The 20,390-nt window shown below is 45.3% G+C and overlaps 1 protein-coding gene across 3 annotated transcripts in view; it reads right to left on the bottom strand.

The window, feature by feature from the left end:
• Nucleotides 1–20,390, bottom strand: part of scn5lab (sodium channel, voltage gated, type V-like, alpha b) — a 501,419-nt gene that overhangs the window by 269,797 nt on the left and 211,232 nt on the right. For all 3 annotated transcript variants that reach the window (XM_072576302.1, XM_072576305.1, XM_072576304.1), the window contains exon 13: nucleotides 19,628–19,996. In XM_072576302.1, the coding sequence (XP_072432403.1) occupies nucleotides 19,628–19,996 (369 nt within the window). The remainder of the gene's footprint in view (nucleotides 1–19,627; nucleotides 19,997–20,390) is intronic.

Below are 20,390 nucleotides of genomic sequence, written 5' to 3'. Positions count from 1 at the left end.
CAGCAATATTGTTCAGGATCCTGCCATTAATTGTGTACTTTCTCCCTTAACATTGGCTGAGAAAGCTAGTCAGTTCAAGTGCAGTTATGGGTGACACCTGGTTCCCAGCACTTAATTAAAAATATAGGCATGTTGTAGGCAGAGGGGCCGAATGACCTTCTGTGCTGTACTCTGCAATGCAAGATAGAGTCCAATTTAATATCAAGCTGCTTCATTAAAATTAGAAACTGTCAAAATTAGAAACTGTCCATTTCTCAGAGCATTTGCAACAAAGGATACCCCTCACAGCTGATCGGGGGCATTTGTTGAATTCAGGACATGATTTTAAATAATCGCATTCTGGCTTTTGCTTTCTTCATCTTGCCCTTTTTGAAATTGTAATTTGCATCAGTCGACTGAGAAAGAACAGTTGAGAGATGAAATGAATTCTCCCTTGAAGAGGACCTGAATTATCTCAGGTTCTGACTAAAGAGATAAATATGGGTGGGAAATGATCAAATACTCTGCAAGATACAATCAATTCATTGTTGCTACAACATGAGCTGAAATGTTACCTAAATATTGAAGGTATGAGATGGAATGAATATTTTGGAGGTTTTTAATAATCTTTATTGTTTCACTGGGAAATCCAACAGTAGTTACTCATCCTCTGCATTGTAGCTCAGAGTCACCCAGATTACTGTCAGCCAATCACAGCGTCATACAGCACAGAAACAGTCCCTCCAGTCCAACCTGTCCACGCCGACCATAATCCCAAACTAAACCAATGGCTGCTCTTGGCCCATATCCCTCCGAAACATTTCTTATTCATGCACTTATCGAAATGTCTTTTAAACTTCGTAACTGTATCCGCATCCACCACTTCCTCTGGAAGTTCATTCCACACACAAATGGCCTCACCAATGTCCTGTAATAACCTCAACATAACGTTCCAACTGCTACACTCCAAAGTCTGAGCAATGAAGGCAAGCGTGCTAAATGCCTCCTTAACCAGTTTATCCTCATGAGATGCAAACTCCAAAGAATTATGTAGCTGAATCCCTCCACTCTCTGTTTTACAATACTACCCAAGGCCCTATTTTTTGATTTTATACGTTCTGCCTTTTTTGTTTTCCCAAAACGCAAAACCTCCCATTTATCCAAATTAAACCCCATCTGCCACTCCTCAGCCCATTGGCCCAAATGATCAGGATCTTTTTGTAATCTTACATAACCTTCTTCATTGTCCACTATTTTGGTGTCATTAGCAAACTTACTAACCATGCCTTCTATATTCTCATCGAAATCATTTATATAAATGACAAACAAAAGTGGACCTAACATCGATCCATGTGGAACACCGCTGGTAGCAGGCCTCCAGTCTGGAAAAGCAACACTCCATGACCACTCTCTGTCTTCCACCGTTAAACCAATTTTGTATCCAATTAGCAAGCGCTCCCTGAATCCCATGTGATCGAACTTTACGAATTGGGTTAGGTCAAAGGCAAAACACTGACCACCAGTGCAATAGGATTTGAGTTCAGAAGTAGGGCAGCACAGTGGCTCAGTGGCTAGCACTGCTGTCTTACAGCGCCAGGGTCCCAGGTTCGATTCCATCCTCGGGTGACTGTCTGTGTGGAGTTTGAATATTCTCCCCGTGTCTGCACGGGCTTGCTCTGGTTTCCTCCCCCAGTCCAAAGATGTGTAGGTTAGGGTGAATTGGCCATACTAAATTGCCCATAGTGTTCAGGGATGTGTAGGTTAGGTGTGTTAGTCAGGGGTAAATGCAGACCAATGGGGAATGGGCTTGGGCGGGATACTCTTTGGAGGGTCAGTGTGGACTTGTTGGGCTGAAGGGTCTGTTTTCACAGTGTGGGGATGATTTGTTGCATTTGTACAGGGCCTTGGTGAGATCACACCCAGAGTAATGAGTGCAGCTTTGGTCTCCCTGTCTAAGAAACAATATAGTTGCCAGATAGGGACTGCTAGATTCACTGGGTAGTTACCAGGGATGGTGTATTTGGAGAGATTGGTTCAATAAGGCCTGCATTCACTACAGTTTAGAAGAATGAAGAGGATATCTGATTGAAATGTATTAAATTCTAACAGGGCTAGACAGACTAAATGCAGGGAGGATGCTTCTCCTGATTGGAGGAGCCTAGAACTAGGGGACGCCATCTCAGGATATGGGCTGGAACATTTAAGACTGAGGTGAAGAAAGATTTCTTTAATCAAAGGGTGGCCAACTTGTGGAATTCCTTACTATGGAAGGCTATTGAGGCTGGGTCACTGAGTATATTCAAGAAAGAGTTTGATAACATTTCTGATATTAAAGGCATTAAAGTGTATGGAAAAAAGCAGAATATGGCATTGAAACAGACAATCCGATCATGTTGAACAGCAGAGAAGGCTCAAAGGGCTGAATGGCCTACACCTGATCCTAGCTTCTCTCAGGTCCTTTCCTTCAAGGGCCATATGGCTGATGCAGATGACTCTCTGCAAAAGAAAAAGCAATAGCAGCTTCATTGTCACAATTACTTTTATGTTTCCAGGTTCATCGACTGAAATTAAATTCCATCGGGATAGTGGGATTTGAAACCAGATCCTAAAAGCAGCTACCTAGGACCCCTGCCTTCCTGTGCCAGGAACATTGCGGCTATGCTACCATCAAACCCATTTTGAATATTGATTGGTTTTTGTGTTTCGCTACCTTTTGCCCCAAACTTTCCCTCAGAGGATTACGTTAGCACCAGGAACCTGGGTGGGACAGCTGTACCCTGATCGTTGTTTTGATTCAGTGTTTGCTGTTACCGCCCCAATCCTGGGTTTTGCCACATGCCAATAAAGACCGATTTTTAGTTGGATTCTTCCATTTAGCACAGGTGCTAAAGAGAATGCAGAATGTCACCATCGCTCAGGAAGCTTAATTAGCTTTGATATAATTAGCTTTGTGATCCCTTGACACAGAAGGTTTTTCTAATTCATTCAGGAGATGAGGGTGTCACTGACTAGGCCAGTATTTATTACCCATCCCTAATTGCCCAGAGGGCAGTCAAGAGTCATCCACATGTGGGTCTGGAGTCACGTGTAGGCCAGACCAGGTAAGGCTGGCAGTTTCCTTCCCTAAATGACATTAGTGAAGCAGGGTGGGTCTTTCCAACAATCAACAATGGTTATCATTAGACCCTTAATCTCAGATTTTTTTATTGAAGTTAAATTCCACCAGCTGCTCCCCAGAACATTCCCTGCGTCTCTGGATTAACAGAGCGGTGGTATTACCACTAGGCCATCACCTCCCCTTGTGGGATGCGGCCTTTCATTCCTAATTCCCAGATGGTCAGACGCCAATCTCGCTTGAGTCAGGGAAATGTGGCAGAGGGACCACCGGATGCGGTTAAAAAAAAAAGTGATGGCTGTGCTTTGGTCCTGAAGGAAAATGTTTGACAAATACCAACAGACAAGAGATTTTATTAGGGGATTAATTAGCAAAGAGTCAAACACTTCCGATCCCGGTTTGAGTTTTTAATTATTTTTTCAAAGGCTGGGGGTGGCACCAGGAAGACCAGTCCCTAATTGCCCTCTTGAACTGAGTGACTTGTTCAAGCCTTCTCAGAGAGCAGTTGAGAGTCAACCACATTGCTGTGGGTCTGGAGTCACATGTAGGCCAGACTAGGCGATAGATGGCAGATTTCCTTCCTGAAAAGACTGGAGTGAACTTGGGGGTTGTTAGCTGCACGCTCACCATTATTGAGACTAACATTCCCCCCTCTCCCCCATTTATTAATCCAATTCAAATCCCACAAGCCACCACGATGAGATTTGAACCCATGCTCCCAGAACAATACTCTGGGCCATCTGAATTATAAGGCCAGCCACAATGTCACTCTGTCCACCAGCAGGACAAAGAGCCACAGATTAATTAAGCTCAAAACACAGCCACCATATCCGTAACGCCAATTCCTGCTCTTCAGAAGAGCTGTGTATTGCACGACACTATCTTATTCTCTTCCATAACCCAGCATGCTTTCCAATTCCCTGCTGAATGTTACTATTGAATATTCCACCACATCTTCTCAGGCAATGCATTCAGTTGGACTCCCTCAGTCAGTATAGGCACTACAGAGGATGCAGAATGTTGCCATCACTCAGGCAATTCAATTTGCTGTTATATAACTGTTGTGATCCCTTGACACAAAGACATGGAGGGGTTGGGACACAGCGTAAACATCTCACTTTGTAAAAACTAATTCTCCTTATCTCCTCCAACCCCCAGACACCTGGATGTTTCAGTAATTATCTACAACTTGTGCACGTGTTGGCTGCCTCTATGGATGGCGGAATCCAGAGGAGTTTCTCAATTTGTCCATTAACACGAATTCATTCAAACCTCTGCTGCCTGTAACTTATTTTCCACCCATTTCTGCTAGGCCGTCACCTCACAAACACCTCCTGCGCCCTGAACCAGTAATGCTTTGATTTTAAAATGCCCAGCCTCACCCCCTCCTGAATCTGCGTAGCATCCTCCTGCCCCACAACTCTTCATGATATCTACCTCCTTCCACTTCTAGTTTCTCGCCAGCTCCAATTTTAATCGGTCTGTCACTGGCAGCGGAGGCTGTTGTGATTTGATGTGTATGCGTCTTTCACAGAATGTCAATCATCGCTCACAATGATGCAGGATATGATGTAATAGTCCCATGACTTTTAGTCAGTCTGCAAGCTATGATCAAGGTCAGATATAGTCTCCCAGATTAATTGTCTAATAAATAAATGGCACAGATGATTATTTTGCCAATCCTTCTGTATGATTTGTACATTTGCATCAAACAAGTAGAATGGAACAATGCATGGGTCTTCAGTTCTGTTTTCAACCCTCCCTAGATCTGTCTGTCTCTCTATGTCCTGCACCTTACTTTCTGCCACTCATTAGAGTCGACCTCTTTGGCTTAGCTTTTGTCCACATTTGCCCTTAAGTGTTGAATTTTGCTTGATAAGGCCAGGGGAAAAAGGAACAGCAGTAGGCCATTCAGCCCTTCAAGACTACTCCACCCATGATTCAATAGCATCATGGCCGATCCAACATTCTCACATTCACTTTCCTGTCCTTTCCCCATAACCCCTGATCACCCAAGAATCTATCTCCCTCATGTGCTCCTGCGAAGCAGCTTGGGACGTTTTACTATCTCACTGACTCCATGTAGTTTCGGACTGTTGTTGGTCAAAATCAAAAGTCATGCAGGCGAAGGACTGATTCTGAGGTTGTGAGGGTCACCTTATGAGGAGAGACTGAGTAGATTGGGACTATACTCATTGGAATTTGGAACAATGGGGGGGGGGGTCTAATAGAAACATATGAAATTATGAAGGGAATAGATAAGACAGAAGCTGGGAGGTTGTTTCCACTGGCGGATGACTACCGCAAGGGGGCACAGCCTCGAAATAAGGGGGAGCAGATTTCCGACTGAACTGAGGGAGAACTTCGTCACTCAAAGGGTTGTGAATCTGTCACATTCTCTGCCCAGTGAAGAAGTTGAGGCTACCTCGTTGAATGTTTTTCAGGCAAAGAGAGATTATTTTTGAACACTAAAGAAATTAAGGGATACAGTGAGGGGGTGGGGGGGGGGGTGGGGGGGGGGGTGGTGGTGGTGTAAGTGGAGCTGAGGCCACAAAAGGATCAGCCATGATCCTATTGAATGGCAGAGCTGGCTCGAAGGGCCAGATGGCCTACTCCTTCTCCTAGTTCTGATCTTTTGCTGGTGTAATTCTAATTGATCGATACATAGAATGATAGAGGCTGAAAAAGCTCGGGGACAAGCCATAGTTTCTGTTCTCTGGGGAACTACAACCACAACATCAATGAGGGTGGCACGGTGGCTCAGTGATTAGCACTGCTGCCTCACAGCACCAGGGTCCCAGGTTCGATTCCAGCCTCGGGCAACTGTCTGTGTGGAGTTTGCACATTCTCCCCGTGTCTGCATGGGTTTCCTCCGGGTGCTCCGGTTTCCTCCCACAGTCCAAAGGTGTGCAGGTCAGGTGAATTGGCCATGCTAACTTGCCCATAGTGTTAGGTGCATTAGTCAGAGGGAAATGGGTCTGAGTGGGTTACTCTTCGGAGGGCCGGTGTGGACTGGTTGGGCCGAAGAGCTTGTTTCCATGCTGTATTTGTTGGCCTTCAATGGAATTACACTTCCATTGTCAGCTCTCTCAATCATGGATCAGTGGGCACACAGTCCCATCCCAGGGCACAACTCACACTCCTAGTGCAGTATTGGGGGATTGCTGCACTGTCAATGGTTTCATTTCTCAGCCAAAGTGCAGAAACCAGGTCCCACCTGCACATTCAAAGATCCCATGGCACTATTTGCCTGACAGCAGAGAAGGTATCCCTGGTGTCCTAGCCAATATTCATCCCTCAAGACTTAAAAAAGATTGTGTCGCCATTGGAACAGTGTTGACTGTGGCATTACATGGCAAATGATGCTTCCACCAGCTAGGAAGCAGATTGAGATGTCCTGAGGTTGTGAGAGGTAAAACGTCCAGAGTGCAAATGTTAGATCTGGGGGATCAAAAACGCTTATCTTTAACATTCACGGATGTTAAAACTGAAACTGTCTGGTTGAATTCTAAAGTAAGGCCAATTGCTTTGAAGGTGGCTATGGTGGTAACTTGCATATCTTTTGCTCATCTAGGATGGGGACGTTGGCTTGTACGAGGGGGCATAGCTGCAAATTGAGAGGTGATAGATTTAAGACAGGTGTCAGAGGCAGGTTCTTTACTCAAAGTGGTAAGGGCATGGAATGCCCTGCCTGCCAAGGTAGTCAGCTCAGCCATATTAGGGGCATTTAACAGTCCTTAGATAAGCATATGGATAATGATGGGATAATGTAGGAGGATGGGCTTAGATTAGTTTACAGGTTCTGCGCTGCATTGTTCTATGTTCTACATTCTACATGAAACATAAATATGCCTGAGTTGTGCAAGAAAGAGGGACCAGAGAGATGTTCCTTTCCTCCAATTTTCAGCCATGCACAGGCAGCATGTGAGGTTATTACTAAGTAGCAATGACTTGGAAAATGCAACTTTTCAACCCTGACCCAGAGCAATGGAAACGTGGAACTGATAACGACAAGGAAGAGCTGAAGGAAATGGAACAGGGATTGCTAGATAAATGCATGAGGAAGAACTAATGGAAGTATTTGCCATTGGGTTCTGGCAAGAAGGATGGGAGGAAGATCGTAAATACTGACGGTAACTAGATGGGCCCAAAAAGGCCTATTTGTCTGCTCTGCATTTGGTGAAATTGGCTTCAGTTCTGCTCCTTCATCCATTCCCATTCTGCTTTAAGTAAATTTTAATTTAAGCTTTCTACTAATGGAATGCATCCAAGTTAATTTTCTATGTCAATATGTCAAGGAACGAATGAGTGAACACAGTATTTTAGAATTGAAATTATGCAACAAAACTAGTTAATTACTAACCTTGAAGTTAAGGAGTCTCTGGGGAAGAGTGATCATAACGTAATGGAATTTTATATTTGAGATTGAGAGTTTTTTTTAGTTCAGTGTGAAACCAGGAACAAACCAAACCATGTATTTATGAGGAATTAGTGGATAAAGGAAAACTGAGAAACTGGATTTAAATATTATGCTGATATTTAAATATGGTAAATATTTAAGTAATCAATTCATAATTCACAACAAATATAAACTCCTTCAGAAATCAAAACCCAATGGAAAAAGTAGTTCACTGTGTTTAACAACAGCAACTGCTCTGTTTGGGACTGTAGGAAACTGCAGAGTGTTGTGAACACAGCCCAGATCATTACACAAGCCGACCTTCCATCTACTGGCTCCATCTACACTTCCCACTGCCTTGGAAAGGCAGTCAACATCATCAAAGTCCCCTCCCGCCCCCATTAGAATCTCTTCCAACCTCTTCCATCAGGCAGAAGATACAAAAGCTTAAACACACATACCAACAGGCTCAAGAACAGCTTCTTCCCTGCTGTTATTAGACTTCTGAATGGACCTCTCAAATTTCAAATCTAATGTTAACCTTGCTTTGTACACCTCCTGTGTCACCAAAACCTTGTGCATCTCGCTCTGTCTAAATACCTTATGATCTGAATGTCCTTGTATGTTTTGATCTCCCTTTACTGCTTGCAAAACAAAATTTCTCACTGTACTTAGGTACGCATGACAACAATAAATCAAATCAAAAGCATTTAAGACAGTACCAGATTAAAGGTGGAGACTTATAAATCTGCTGAAAACACAAGAAAAGGAAAGTTTCAAATTTGTGAAAGATGGCCAAGAAATTGGATGAAAGAAGAGTTGACTCTAATTGGTCAAGGTGTTGCAATGGAGAATACACTGGGAAACGATCTTTCCCCACAATTTTGTTTCATTCAAAAATGATGAAATGGCTGGATATTTTCCTTTTAGCTATCGAGGGTAGGTTGCTGTCTAGATATACATACAGTTCTCGCTAATGAGAGAGCAGACAATGTGACTTTACTTATTCACAAACGTATTAGTAAGTGCACCACATAGCAATCATCTTAAACTAGTTTTAAATATAACTCTTAGCTCACTGCAGCCAATCAGAATTAACTTGCCAAACAAGCAGCACCTTGTTCTCATGCTGGATAAATAATTCCCTTTGAAACTTGGAATTCTTGTGTCTGTCCTCATGAGTGTAGAATGTAAAGACTCAATAAAATGTCTCTGTTGTTTCAGCAAATTAAGAAGGAGCAGGACTGGGGAAAATTAATGGCACTTAAAGCTGCTCTATCCCTTTAACCTAACGGCCTGCATCCTTATGACATGGTCTTCAAAGATAATGGATGAGTTAGTTTTGATCTTCCAGCACCTCTTAGAATCTAGAATAATCCCTGTGATAGGTCCAGATCACAAATTTAACCCTGTTAAAGGAGGAAGATAGCAAAACAGGGAACTCATGGCGATCAGCCTGATATCAGTAAGAGACAAAATGTTACACCTACCACTGGGAACATGGATAAAAGGCACTTGGAAAATTAAAATATAATAGGAGAGAGTGAACAGAAATTCACGGAGGGGAAACTACCTTTGACAAGTTCGTTCAGGATTGGGGCTGTGTGGATAACTAGCAAGATAGATCAGGGAGGAACGGTGGATGTAGTACCTTTGGATTTTCTAAAAGCATTTGATAAGGTGCTCCACAATAAGCAATTGCAGAGAGTTAGGTTCATGGACTTGGATTGAATACACTACCATAGATTGAGAATAATAGGAGAAAGCAGAGGGCAGGACTATCCAAGGTCGTTTCTATTTGACCGGCTGTAAATAGTGGAGGAGACAAGAATGTAAGATGATAGGGTATATAGAAAGTTGCCACAGTCTTACCAGACCATAAGGCTGCTCTGTCATTACAGGGAGACAACTGGTGGTGGTTTAGCCTGAGGGTCACCATGTCTCAGGCAAGGGGAGAGTTTGCGAAGGAAAGACTATCACAGCAACCTCAATCAGTACAGGAATTGAACCCATGCTGTTGGTGTCCCTCTGTACTGCAAATCAGGCATCTAGCCAACTGAACTAGCCAACAACCAAGTGAATATATACTGAAGTATATTTACAGAGGGTGCATTACAAAGGAGAAAGTGAGAACTACAGATGCTGGAGATCAGAGTCGAAAGTGTGGTGCTGGAAAAGCACAGCCAGTCAGGCAGCATCCGAGGAGCAGGAGAGTCAATGTTTCAGGCAAAAGCCCTTCATCAGGAATTAGGCTTGTGGGCTAAGGGTGCTGAGAGATAAATGAGAGGGGAGTGTGGATGGGGGGGAAGGAAGCTGAAAATGTGATAGGTAGATGAAGGTGGGCGGGGAAAGTGATAGGTCAGAGAGGAGGGTGGAGCAGATAGATGGGAAAGGTGGTGGACAGGTTAAGAGGACAGTGCTGAGTTGGAGGCTTGGGACTGGGATAATGTGGGGGCTGGGGAAATGATGAAACTGGTAAAATCTGCATTTATCCCATGTGGTTACAGAGTCCCAAGGCAGACTCCAGGTGTTGGGTGGTTAGGGAGTGGCAATGGAAGAGGCCCAGGACCTGCATGTCCTTGGAGAGTGGGAGGGGAGTTGAAGTGTTCAGCCACGGGGCAGCGTGATATGTTGGTGTGGGTGTCTCAGAGATATTCACTGAAATGTTCCACAAGTTGGCGTCCTGTCTCCCCAGTGTAAAGGAGACCACGTTGGATGCAATGGAAACAGTAGGTGACGTGTGTGGAGATACAGGTAGATTGCTGTCAGATGTGGAAGAATCCTTTGGGGTCTTGGTCGGAGCTGAAGGGGCTGATGTGGGCGCAGGTTTTGCATTTCTCGCAGTGGCAAGAGAAGGTGCCAGGAGTGAAGTGGGGGCTGGTTGGGGAGTCTGGATCTGTTGAGGGAGTCGTGGAGAGAATGGTTTCTCCGGAATGCTGATAGGGGTGGGGAGGGAAATATATCACTGGTGATGGGGTCTGTAGGTGGCAGATGTGGTGGAGGATGATGCGATGTATGTGGACATTGGTGGGGTGGAAGGTGAGGACGGGGTGGGGGGGGGGGGGGTCTGTCCTTGTTGCATTGGGAGGGAGGGATGGGGTTCAAGAGCAGAGATGCAGGAGGTGGAGGAGATGTGCTGGAGGGCATCGTCAAGCATGTGGGAGGAGAAATTGCGGTCTTTGAATAAGTAGGCCAACTGGGATTTTCTTTGGCAGAAAATACTGTATGTCCAAATCCTTCTGCAGCCTCCCTGCTTCCTCAGTGTTACCTGTCCCTCTACCCTACCTTTGTATCATCTGCAAGTTTAGCCAGAATGCCCTCAGTTCCTTTATCTAGATCATTAATGTATGAAGTGAAAAGTTGTGGTCCCAATACCGAACCTTGCGGAACACCACTTGTCACCAGCTGCCATCCTGAGAAGGACCCTTTTATCCCCACTCTGTCTTATACCAGACAGCCAAGCTTCTATTCATGCTAGCACCGTGCCTCTGACACCATGGACCCTTACCTTACTCAGTAGCCTCCTGTCTGATAACCTGTCAAAGGCCTTCTTGAATTGGCTCTGCTTGGTCAAACCTGCTCATTAATTCCTCAAAGAGTTCTAGCAGGTTTGTCAGGCATGACCTCCCCTTAATGAAACCATGCTGACTTTGCACTATTTTACCATATATTTCCAAGTATTCAGAAACCTCATCCTTCACAATAGATTCCAGGATCGTACCCATGACCGAGGTTAAGCTAATCGGTTTATAATTTTCCATCCTTTGCCCTACTCCCTTTTTAAACAGGGGTGTCATGTTAGCGATTTTCCTGTCCTGTGGGACCCTCCCTGATTCTAGCGATTCCTGAAAGATCACCACTAACACCACCTCTGTCCCTTCAGTTTGGGGTGTAGTCCATCTGGTCCAGGTGATTTATCCACCATTCAGTTTTTCTAGCACCTTCTCCTTGAGGATGGCCACCACACTCAGCTCCTTCCCCTGTAACTCTTGAATTTTTGGGATAATACTGGTGTCTTCCACCGTTGAAGACTGACACAAAGTAATTATTTAGTTTCTCAGCCATTTCCTTGTTCCCCACTACTACCTCTCCAGCTTCATTTTCCAGGCGCCCAATGTCCACATTAGCCTCTCTTTTGCTCTTTATTTATCTCAAGATACTCTTACAGTCTGCCTTTATATTACTGGCTAGCTTACCTTCATATTTAATCTTCTCCCTCCTTATTTCTTCACTTGTTGCCCTCTGTTGGTGTTTATAAGCTTCCCAATCCTCTGGTTTTCCACTGCCCTTGGCCACATTACATGCTTACTCTTTTGCTTTTATGCTACCCCTGAGTTCCCCAGTCAGCCATGGTTGCCTCATCCTCCCTGTACCTTGCTCCTTTTTCCAGTTGTATTAACCTCCAAGGTGAGCTCTTAAACATCATAACATTCAAGGCCATGAGCTAAGTGTGACAGATGTAGGTAGTAGTCTACTTTGATAGGACAGACTTGATGGGTCAAATGGCGTCTTCTATCCCGTATGATTCGATAATCTCAACCCTCATCCAATTCTGATCCCTCGCACATTACTGATTTTCTTTGCCTGATTCTTGCCTACATCTGCCGAGGCCCTAGTCTCTGGCATGCCCCCTAGAAATCTCTTTTGTATCTCTCTCTATTCTCCTTCCAATCTACCTCTCACCTGTCTTCATATCTCCTCCCGTAGTTCGGAGTCAAGGTTTTTTTTCTCTGCTAACAGCCCGAGGAAAAGCCTTGGGACATATGACGATGTTAACGGCGCTACATAAATACAGCTTCCTCTTGTTGGCATCACTGTGTGTGCAGCTATAAATTTTCTTTGTGGAAAAAGTTTACGTAAAAATAAACGAGAAACCATGCCTCATTGCAGGCGCAGTTCAAACCTCCCTAAATGGCCAATAAAAGCAGAACTTAAATGTTCTAGATCATTCCAAGAATCCAATCTACCATAATTCACAAGCACCCAGTAAATGGCTTGATCACTGTAATATGATGGCTACAGGGAGGTGGTGGAGATGGGGAGGTTTAACTTCTCTGTGTTACTATAATTCTGTCACTGGGAGGTCATTACATATACGTGTTAGCTTTGGCGCAGTGGGTAATACTCTCACCTCTGAGACTAATGCTCATAGGTACAAATCCTACCAACCCCCCCAACCAAGTTAACACTCACGATTGACACTCTAGCTGTGTTGCCCATGTGGGAATATTCAGGGGCACGACAGTAGAGATGGCTTGCCAAAACACTACTGAGATTCCATACATTGATTGACAAAAGAGAGATTAGGCAAATGATGACTGTATTCCTCAGAATTTAAAACTTGATCAACGCTTTCAACATAGTTGGAGTGATCAGTGGAGGGGAAAAAGCCCATTGTGGACTAGAGAAAACAATTTCAAAATGCAAGCTGATAAGTATAGGAGTGACATTCCAAATCAATACTCCACACAAGAAGAAAGTTGGAACTCTCTTCCACAAACAGCAATTGTTTTCAAAGTGTTAGTTTTTGACTGATTGATAGACACTTTACAAACCAAAGGTAAGAAGGGTTGTGGGCATAGTTAGATCATAGGTCAGCCATGACTTTATTGAATGGCAGAGCAAGCCTTGAGTGGATGGATGAGGGGTCTTTTCCTGTTCCTTATCACAAGGCGAATGACCAGTGCTGGACGGTTTCCCACCACACAATGTTTGAGCTGGAGTAGGAACTCCTCCAGCCTGTAGGTGGGGCCACTGAGCACTGCTCCATCAACAGGGATGGGAGCGTCAGGGGAGAATGGGTGAGATGCCCAGAGCCGCACCAACCTTCTAAAGGTTTATAAAATCATGAGGGGCATGGATAGGATAAATAGACAAAGTCTTTTCCCTGGGGTGGGGGAAGTCCAGAACTAGAGGGCATCGGTTTAGGGGGAGAGGGGAAAGATATAAAAGAGACCTAAAAGGCAACTTTTTCATGCAGATGTGCGTACATGGAGTGAACTGCCAGAGGAAGTGGTGGAGTCTGGTACAATTGCAACATTTAAAAGGCATTTGTATGGGCATATGAATAGAACCTAGAACATAGAACATAGAACATTACAGCACAGAACAGGCCCTTCAGCCCACAATGTTGTGCCGACCACTGATCCTCATGTATGCACCCTCAAATTTCTGTGACCATATGCATGTCCAGTAGTCTCTTAATGTCCCCAATGACCTTACTTCCACAACTGCTGCTGGCAACGCATTCCATGCTCTCACAACTCTCTGTGTAAAGAACCCACCTCTGACATCCCCTCTATACTTTCCTCCAACCAGCTTAAAACTATGATCCCTCGTGTTAGTCATTTCTGCCCTGGGAAATAGTCTCTGGCTATCAACTCTATCTATGCCTCTCATTATCTTGCACACCTCAATTAGGTCCCCTCTTCTCCTCTTTTTGTCCAATGAAAAAAGTCCGAGCTCAGTCAACCTCTCTTCATTAGATAAGCTCTACAGTCCAGGCAGCATCCTGCTAAACCTCCTCTGAACCCTCTCCAAAACATCCACATCTTTCCTGTAATAGGGTGACCAGAACTGGACACAGTATTCCAAGTGCGGTCTAACCAAAGTTTTATAGAGCTGCAACAAGAACTCACGACTCTTAAACTCAATCCCCCTGTTAATGAAAGCCATTACACCATATGCTTTCTTAACAACCCAGTCCACTTGGGTGGCCATTTTAAGGGATCTATGTACCTGCACCCCAAGATTCCTCTGTTCCTCCATACTGCCAAGAATCCTATCCTTAATCCTGTACTCAGCTTTCAAATTCAACCTTCCAAAATGCATCACCTTGCATTTATCCAGGTTGAATTCCATCTGCCACCTCTCAGCACACCTCTGCATCCTGTCAATGTCCCGCTGCAGCCTACAACAGCCCTCTATACTGTCAACGACACCTCCAACCTTTATGTCGTCTGCAAGCTTGCTGACACATCCTTCAATCCCCTCATCCAAGTCATTAATAAAAATTACAAACAATAGAGGCCCAAGGACAGAGCCCTGTGGAACACCACTCACCACAGACTTCCAGGCAGAATATTTTCCTTCTACTACCACTCACTGCCTTCTGTTGGCCAGCCAATTCTGTATCCAGACAGCTAAGTTCCCCTGTATCCCATTCCTCCTGACCTTCTGAACTACTACCATAGGGAACCTTATCAAATGTCTTGCTGAAGTCCATATACACAGCTCGACCCTCATCAACTTTTCTAGTCACATCCTCAAAGAACTCGAGAAGGTTTGTGAGGCATGACCTGCCCCTCACAAAGCCATGTTGACTGCATTTAATCAAGCTATGCTCTTCCTGATGGTCATAAATCCTATCCCTCAGAATCCTTTCTAACACCTTGCAGATGACAGACGTGAGGCTGACTGGTCTGTAATTGCCGGGGATTTCCCTATTTCCTTTCTTGAAGAGAGGAATTACATTTGCCTCTCTCCAGTCTTCAGGTACGACTCCAGTGGAGAGTGAGGATGCAAAGATCTTCGCAAGTGGTGAAGCAATTGCATTTCTCATTTCCCAAAGCAGCCGAGGACAAATCTGGTCCGGGCCTGGCAACTTATCAATCTTAATGTTTGACAAAATTTTCAGCACATCAGCTTCCTCTATCTCTATCCATTTCAGCATGCACACCTGCTCTTCAAAGGTTTCATTCACTACAAAGTTCATTTATTTCATAAAGACAGAAGCAAAAAGCTCATTTAGGGCTTCCCCTACCTCCTCAGACTCCACACACAAGCTCCCTATGCTATCCCTGATCGGCCCTACTCTTTCTTTGACCATTCTCTTATTCCTCACATAAGTGTAAAGTGCCTTTGTGTTCTCCCTAATCCGTTCTGCCAAGCCTTTCTCGTGCCCCCTCCTGGCTCTCCTCAGACCATTTTTAAGCTCCTTCCTCGCCTGCCTGTAATCCTCTAGAGCTGAGCTTGACCCTAGCTTCCTCCACCTTATGTAAGCTACCTTTTTCCTTTTGATGAGAAGCTCCACCGCTCTCGTCATCCAAGGTTCCTTTATCTTACCCCTTCTTGCCTGTCTCAGAGGGACATATTTATTCATCACTCGCAACAACTTTTCCTTAAACAGTCTCCACATGCCTATAGTGCCTTTACCATGGAACAATTGCTCACAGTCCATGCTTCCTAACTCTTGTCTAATCGCATCTTAGTTTCTTCTTTCCCAATTAAATATCCTCCCATTTTGCCTAATCCTCTCCTTCTCCATAGCTATGTAGAATGTGAGGCAGTTGTGGTCACTATCACCAAAATGCTCTCCCACCACAAGACTTGATACCTGCCCCGGCTCGTTTCCGAGCACCAAGTCTAGAATGGCCTCTCCCCTCGTCGGCCTGTCAACGTACTGAGTTAGGAAACCCTCCTGAACACACTTCACAAAAACAGCTCCATTCAAATCTTCTGCTCAAATAGGAAGGGTTTGGAGGGATATGGGCTAGGTGCTGGCAGGTGGGACTAGATTGGGTTGGGATTTCTGGTCAGCTTGGACGAGTTGGACCAAAGGGTCTGTTTCCATGCTGTACATCTCTATGTCTCTATGACTCTAAATAAATGCAATCCTTTCATTCTTCCTTGCAGACTAAAAGCTTGTGAGATAATCACATTTTTAATCAGTAAGGGGGAAAATAGCAGGAAAGTGGGTTGAGGATTATCAGAATGAGCCATGATCTCGTTGAAAAGCAGAGTAGGCGAAATAGGCTGAATGACCTTACCTCTGCTCCTATGCCTTAAGATTCAAATCTCTTATCAAGATTTGACACAGCATCTTCTAGGCTTAACTCCTGTTCCAATTGGTTCCCATATTCTTTGTTGCCATGGAGAATTTATTTCAATCCCGCAGTTATCAGAAAAGCACACTGGGCTATACGATTGTTCCATTCCAAGCCTATCTCCAGTATCTAAAGATCTTCACTTAAATCACTGGGAAAACTCCACAAGTGGGTTCTTTTTTGGGAATGATGCTTTGGGGAGATGATGGCCTCGTGGTATTATCACTGGGCTGTTAATCCAGAGACCCAAATAATATCCTGAGCACCTAAGTTCGAATTCTCTCATGGCAGATGTTGGAATTTGAATTCAACAAATATCTGTAATTATGAATCTAATGACGACCGTGAATTCATTGTCAATCTTTTGGGGAAAAGCCCATCTGGTTCACTAATGTCCTTTAGGGATGGAAACTGCCATCCTTACCTGGTCTGGCCTACATGAGACTCCAGACGCACAGCAATGTGGTTGACTCTTAACAGCCCTCTGGATAATTAGGGATGGGCAATACATGCTGCCCTAGCCCATGAATGAATAAGAAGTTAACCTGTGTTGTGTTTCCCTATTTTGATGCCCCATTATTTAGCGACTATTTAGCTGTTTTCCTCTGTAACCAGACACTGACCAGGAACATTCAACTTCACACCTACAATCACCTGCTCCCCCTCACCCCCACTACAATGGTCCTCAATGATCCCTCCCCACCCCTCTCCACCAGCCCCCCCCCCACCCCCCTCACGGTCTGCATCACACTGTGAAATATTCTACCAATGGCTTTGCAAAGTGAGCAATTGTTTCCATAGCACCAAAGCTGCATTACCTAGACAACGTGTCCCTGCTACTGCTCCTCCCCAATCCCTTTATTTCGAAGGTTATTTAGCCAACAGAGAAACGCTATCATGTTTTTTTAAAGGAAAATTAAAACGGCCAGATAGAACGATTTGGCAACTGAGACAGTACAGTGACTCAGTTCCACGCCTCCAATCCCCATAAGTTTCTATTTTGCTGTTGTGAGATTTTTTCAGTCTGTGCTTCCCAATTTTGCTTTTGTCTGTGGGTTTGTGCTCCCCGAACCTGACATGGTCATGGCAAGCCCAGTTTGTATTCTTTCCCAGAGCCTCTTCATTCAGAAAATTCCAGATCTTATCTCTTTACCCTTCCTCACCTCGCTTGGCTCACCAAACAAAACTTCCTCGATGTTAAAATTTGCATTCCAACAAAGCAAATAAGTGGCACCCACAAAATAGGCACATGATCAATGGGAGCTCTATTGAGCCCGTTCTCCCCTCACAACAAAATCATGGCTGACCTCTCACCGCAAACTCCATCTTCCCTGAACTTTCCATTAATTCCTTGAACGTTCCAAAATCTATTGACTCTTTTCTTGAATGTATTCAACTGAGCATACCCAGAGCTCTGGGATGGAGAAATTGGACTCATGATCCCTCGGTACAGTTATTTCCCCCAGCTCAGACCCACCCCTTGTTTGGTATGTGCTCTAGACACACCAACAGAGGGCGCTACATTTTCCCAGCATGCACCCCACCGAGCCCCTTAAGGACTCGTTTCATTTCAATTAGATTCCCTCTCATTCTTCTGGTCCTCAAGGAATATAGGCCTCTTGCACTCAATCTCTGCTCACCCTCTTGTCGGAGACTGAAAGGGGTGACCTTACAGAGGTTTATGAAATCATGAGAGGCATGGACAGGGTGAATAGCCAAGGAGTTTTTGCCAGGGTTGGGGAATCCAAAACTAGAGGGGCATTGGTTTAAGATGAGAGGGGAAAGATTTGAAAGGGATCTACGGAGTATCTTTATCATGCAGAGGGTGGTGCGTGTATGGCACAGGGATGCTAGAGGAAGTGGTGGAGGCTGGTACAATTACAACATTTAAAAGGCATTAGAATGGGTACATGAATAGGAAGGGTTTGGAGGGATATGGGCTAAGTGCTGGTAAATGGGACTAGATTGGGTTGGGATATCTGTTCGGCATGGACGAGTTGGACTGAAGTGTCTGTTTCCGTGCTGTACATCTCTATGTCTCTATGTTTCTATGATTCTCAACCCAGAAGGTCAGTAATCTTTAGCAGGGTCTTTTAGGAAGGAGTTTAAGACCGACACAATAGATCTGTCCTTCTGAACACCATGAACAATTTCAGGGAAATGCATTTACTCTTGTCAGTGGGCTATTAATCCCAACCCGGGCTAATATTGTGGGGGGTTTGGATCCCACTGGGCCAGATGGTGAAACGTAAATTTGATAAAATCTGAATTTTAACAAAAAGGTTAATCTAAAGCCTCACGTGTAATTCATGCTGTATCAGCATGGACAAGACAGGGGTCGAATGTTCCCTCTCTGTGCTGTATTATTTCTATGTCTCTATGGTAACCATTAGATTAAAAACAATGACTGCAGATGCTGGAAACCAGATTCTGGATTAGTGGTGCTGGAAAAGCACAGCAGTTCAGGCAGTATCTGAGGAGCAGTAAAATCGACATTTCGGGCAAAAGCCCTTCATCAGGAACACAGGCAGAGAGCCTGAAGGGTGGAGAGATAAATGAGAGGAGGGTGGGAGTGGGGAGAAAGTAACATAGAGTACAATAGGTGAGTGGGGGAGGGAATGAAGGTGATAGGTCAGGGGGGAGGGTGGAGTGGATAGGTGGAAAAGAAGATAGGCAGGTAGGATAAGTCATGGGGACAGTGCTGAGCTGGAAGTTTGGAAGTGGGGTGAGGTGGGGGAACCATTGTCAAGGATGGCATGGTGGCTCAATGGATAGCACCGCTGCCTCATAGCTCTAGGGACCCGGGTTCGATTCCAGCCTTGGGTTCAGTTCCTGCCTTGGGCGACTGTCTGTGTGGAGTTTGCACATTCTTCCTGCGTCTGCATAGATTTCCTCCGGGTGCTCTGGTTCCCCCATCACCCCACAACCATGCTAAATTGTCCATAATGTTAGGTGCATTAGTCAGAGGGTAAATGTAGGAGAATGGGTCTGGGTGGGTTACCCTTTGGAGGGTCAGTGTGGACTTGTAGGCCTGAAGGGCCTGTTTCCACACTGTAGGGAATCTAACCTAATTGTCATAAAAATCTCATTCACTGGGGGAGGAAGTCTGTTGTCCTTGCCCAATCTGGCTGACATGTGACTCCAGACCCACAGCGATTGGCTAAGGCAGCCAATGCCAGCCTTACCAGAGAAGCCTCCATTCCCTGTGGAAGAATCTACAGAAGCCCTTTGTGATGAACCCTTCACCTTGCTAATCGATTCATGCTCTCAACTCGAAAGAAACGCGCGTTAAGAGAAGTCAGTCCTTACATTGTCTTCTGCGATTGGCTTGTCGACGGTCACTTGGGGGAGGAGGAGGGTGGTCGGGGAGATGGGGGGCCCTCCTACCACGGACACCACGCCGTTCTGGTCGACGGCACTGTGCAGCTTCCTGCGCCCTCCGTAGTGCCCGCTGACCGCCAGCACCGAGCGGTGGCTCCCGTGACTCTGGTTGCTGTTGGTCCTGTACAACTGGGGGAGGCACAGGGAGCCCCTGGCGCTCTCGGCGTCGTCGAAGACGCTGCCCTCGTCGTCCGAGAAGATGTTTTCCATGGCGGCGTCGGCGGAATGCGTCCGGAATCGGAAAATACTGCTGCGCCTGAGCGGGTGGCGGTTCGAGAGGATGGGAGTCATGAGAGGCTGTGGGGGAAGAGGTCACACTGTTCAGTCTCCACAGACGGGTGACGGCACACTCAACAGATAAATAGGGAATGTTAGTTATCCACACGGACATGGGAAGATTGGGATGAGGAGGAGCTGCGGTAGGCCATTCGGTCCCTCCACCTGCTCTCCCAGGGAGGAAAATCATGGCTGATCAGAGTGTGGCCTCCACTCCACTTCCCTGCCTGCCTCATCCCCCCCTCCTTCTCCAACATCTCACACTTGTGTGACGAGACTATGCCCGTTAGGAGATGTGTTCAGTACAGTTACTCTTGAAACTGGAGTCCCAGGTGAAGAAGGCGTTTGGTGCACTTGCCTTTATTGGTCAGTGCATTGAGTATAGGAGTGGGGAGGGGGAGGTGAGGACTGCAGA

This window comes from Chiloscyllium punctatum, chromosome 8, assembly GCF_047496795.1.
Source record: "Chiloscyllium punctatum isolate Juve2018m chromosome 8, sChiPun1.3, whole genome shotgun sequence".
NCBI lineage: Eukaryota > Metazoa > Chordata > Chondrichthyes > Orectolobiformes > Hemiscylliidae > Chiloscyllium > Chiloscyllium punctatum.
This window is presented reverse-complemented; position numbering and strand designations above follow the sequence as displayed.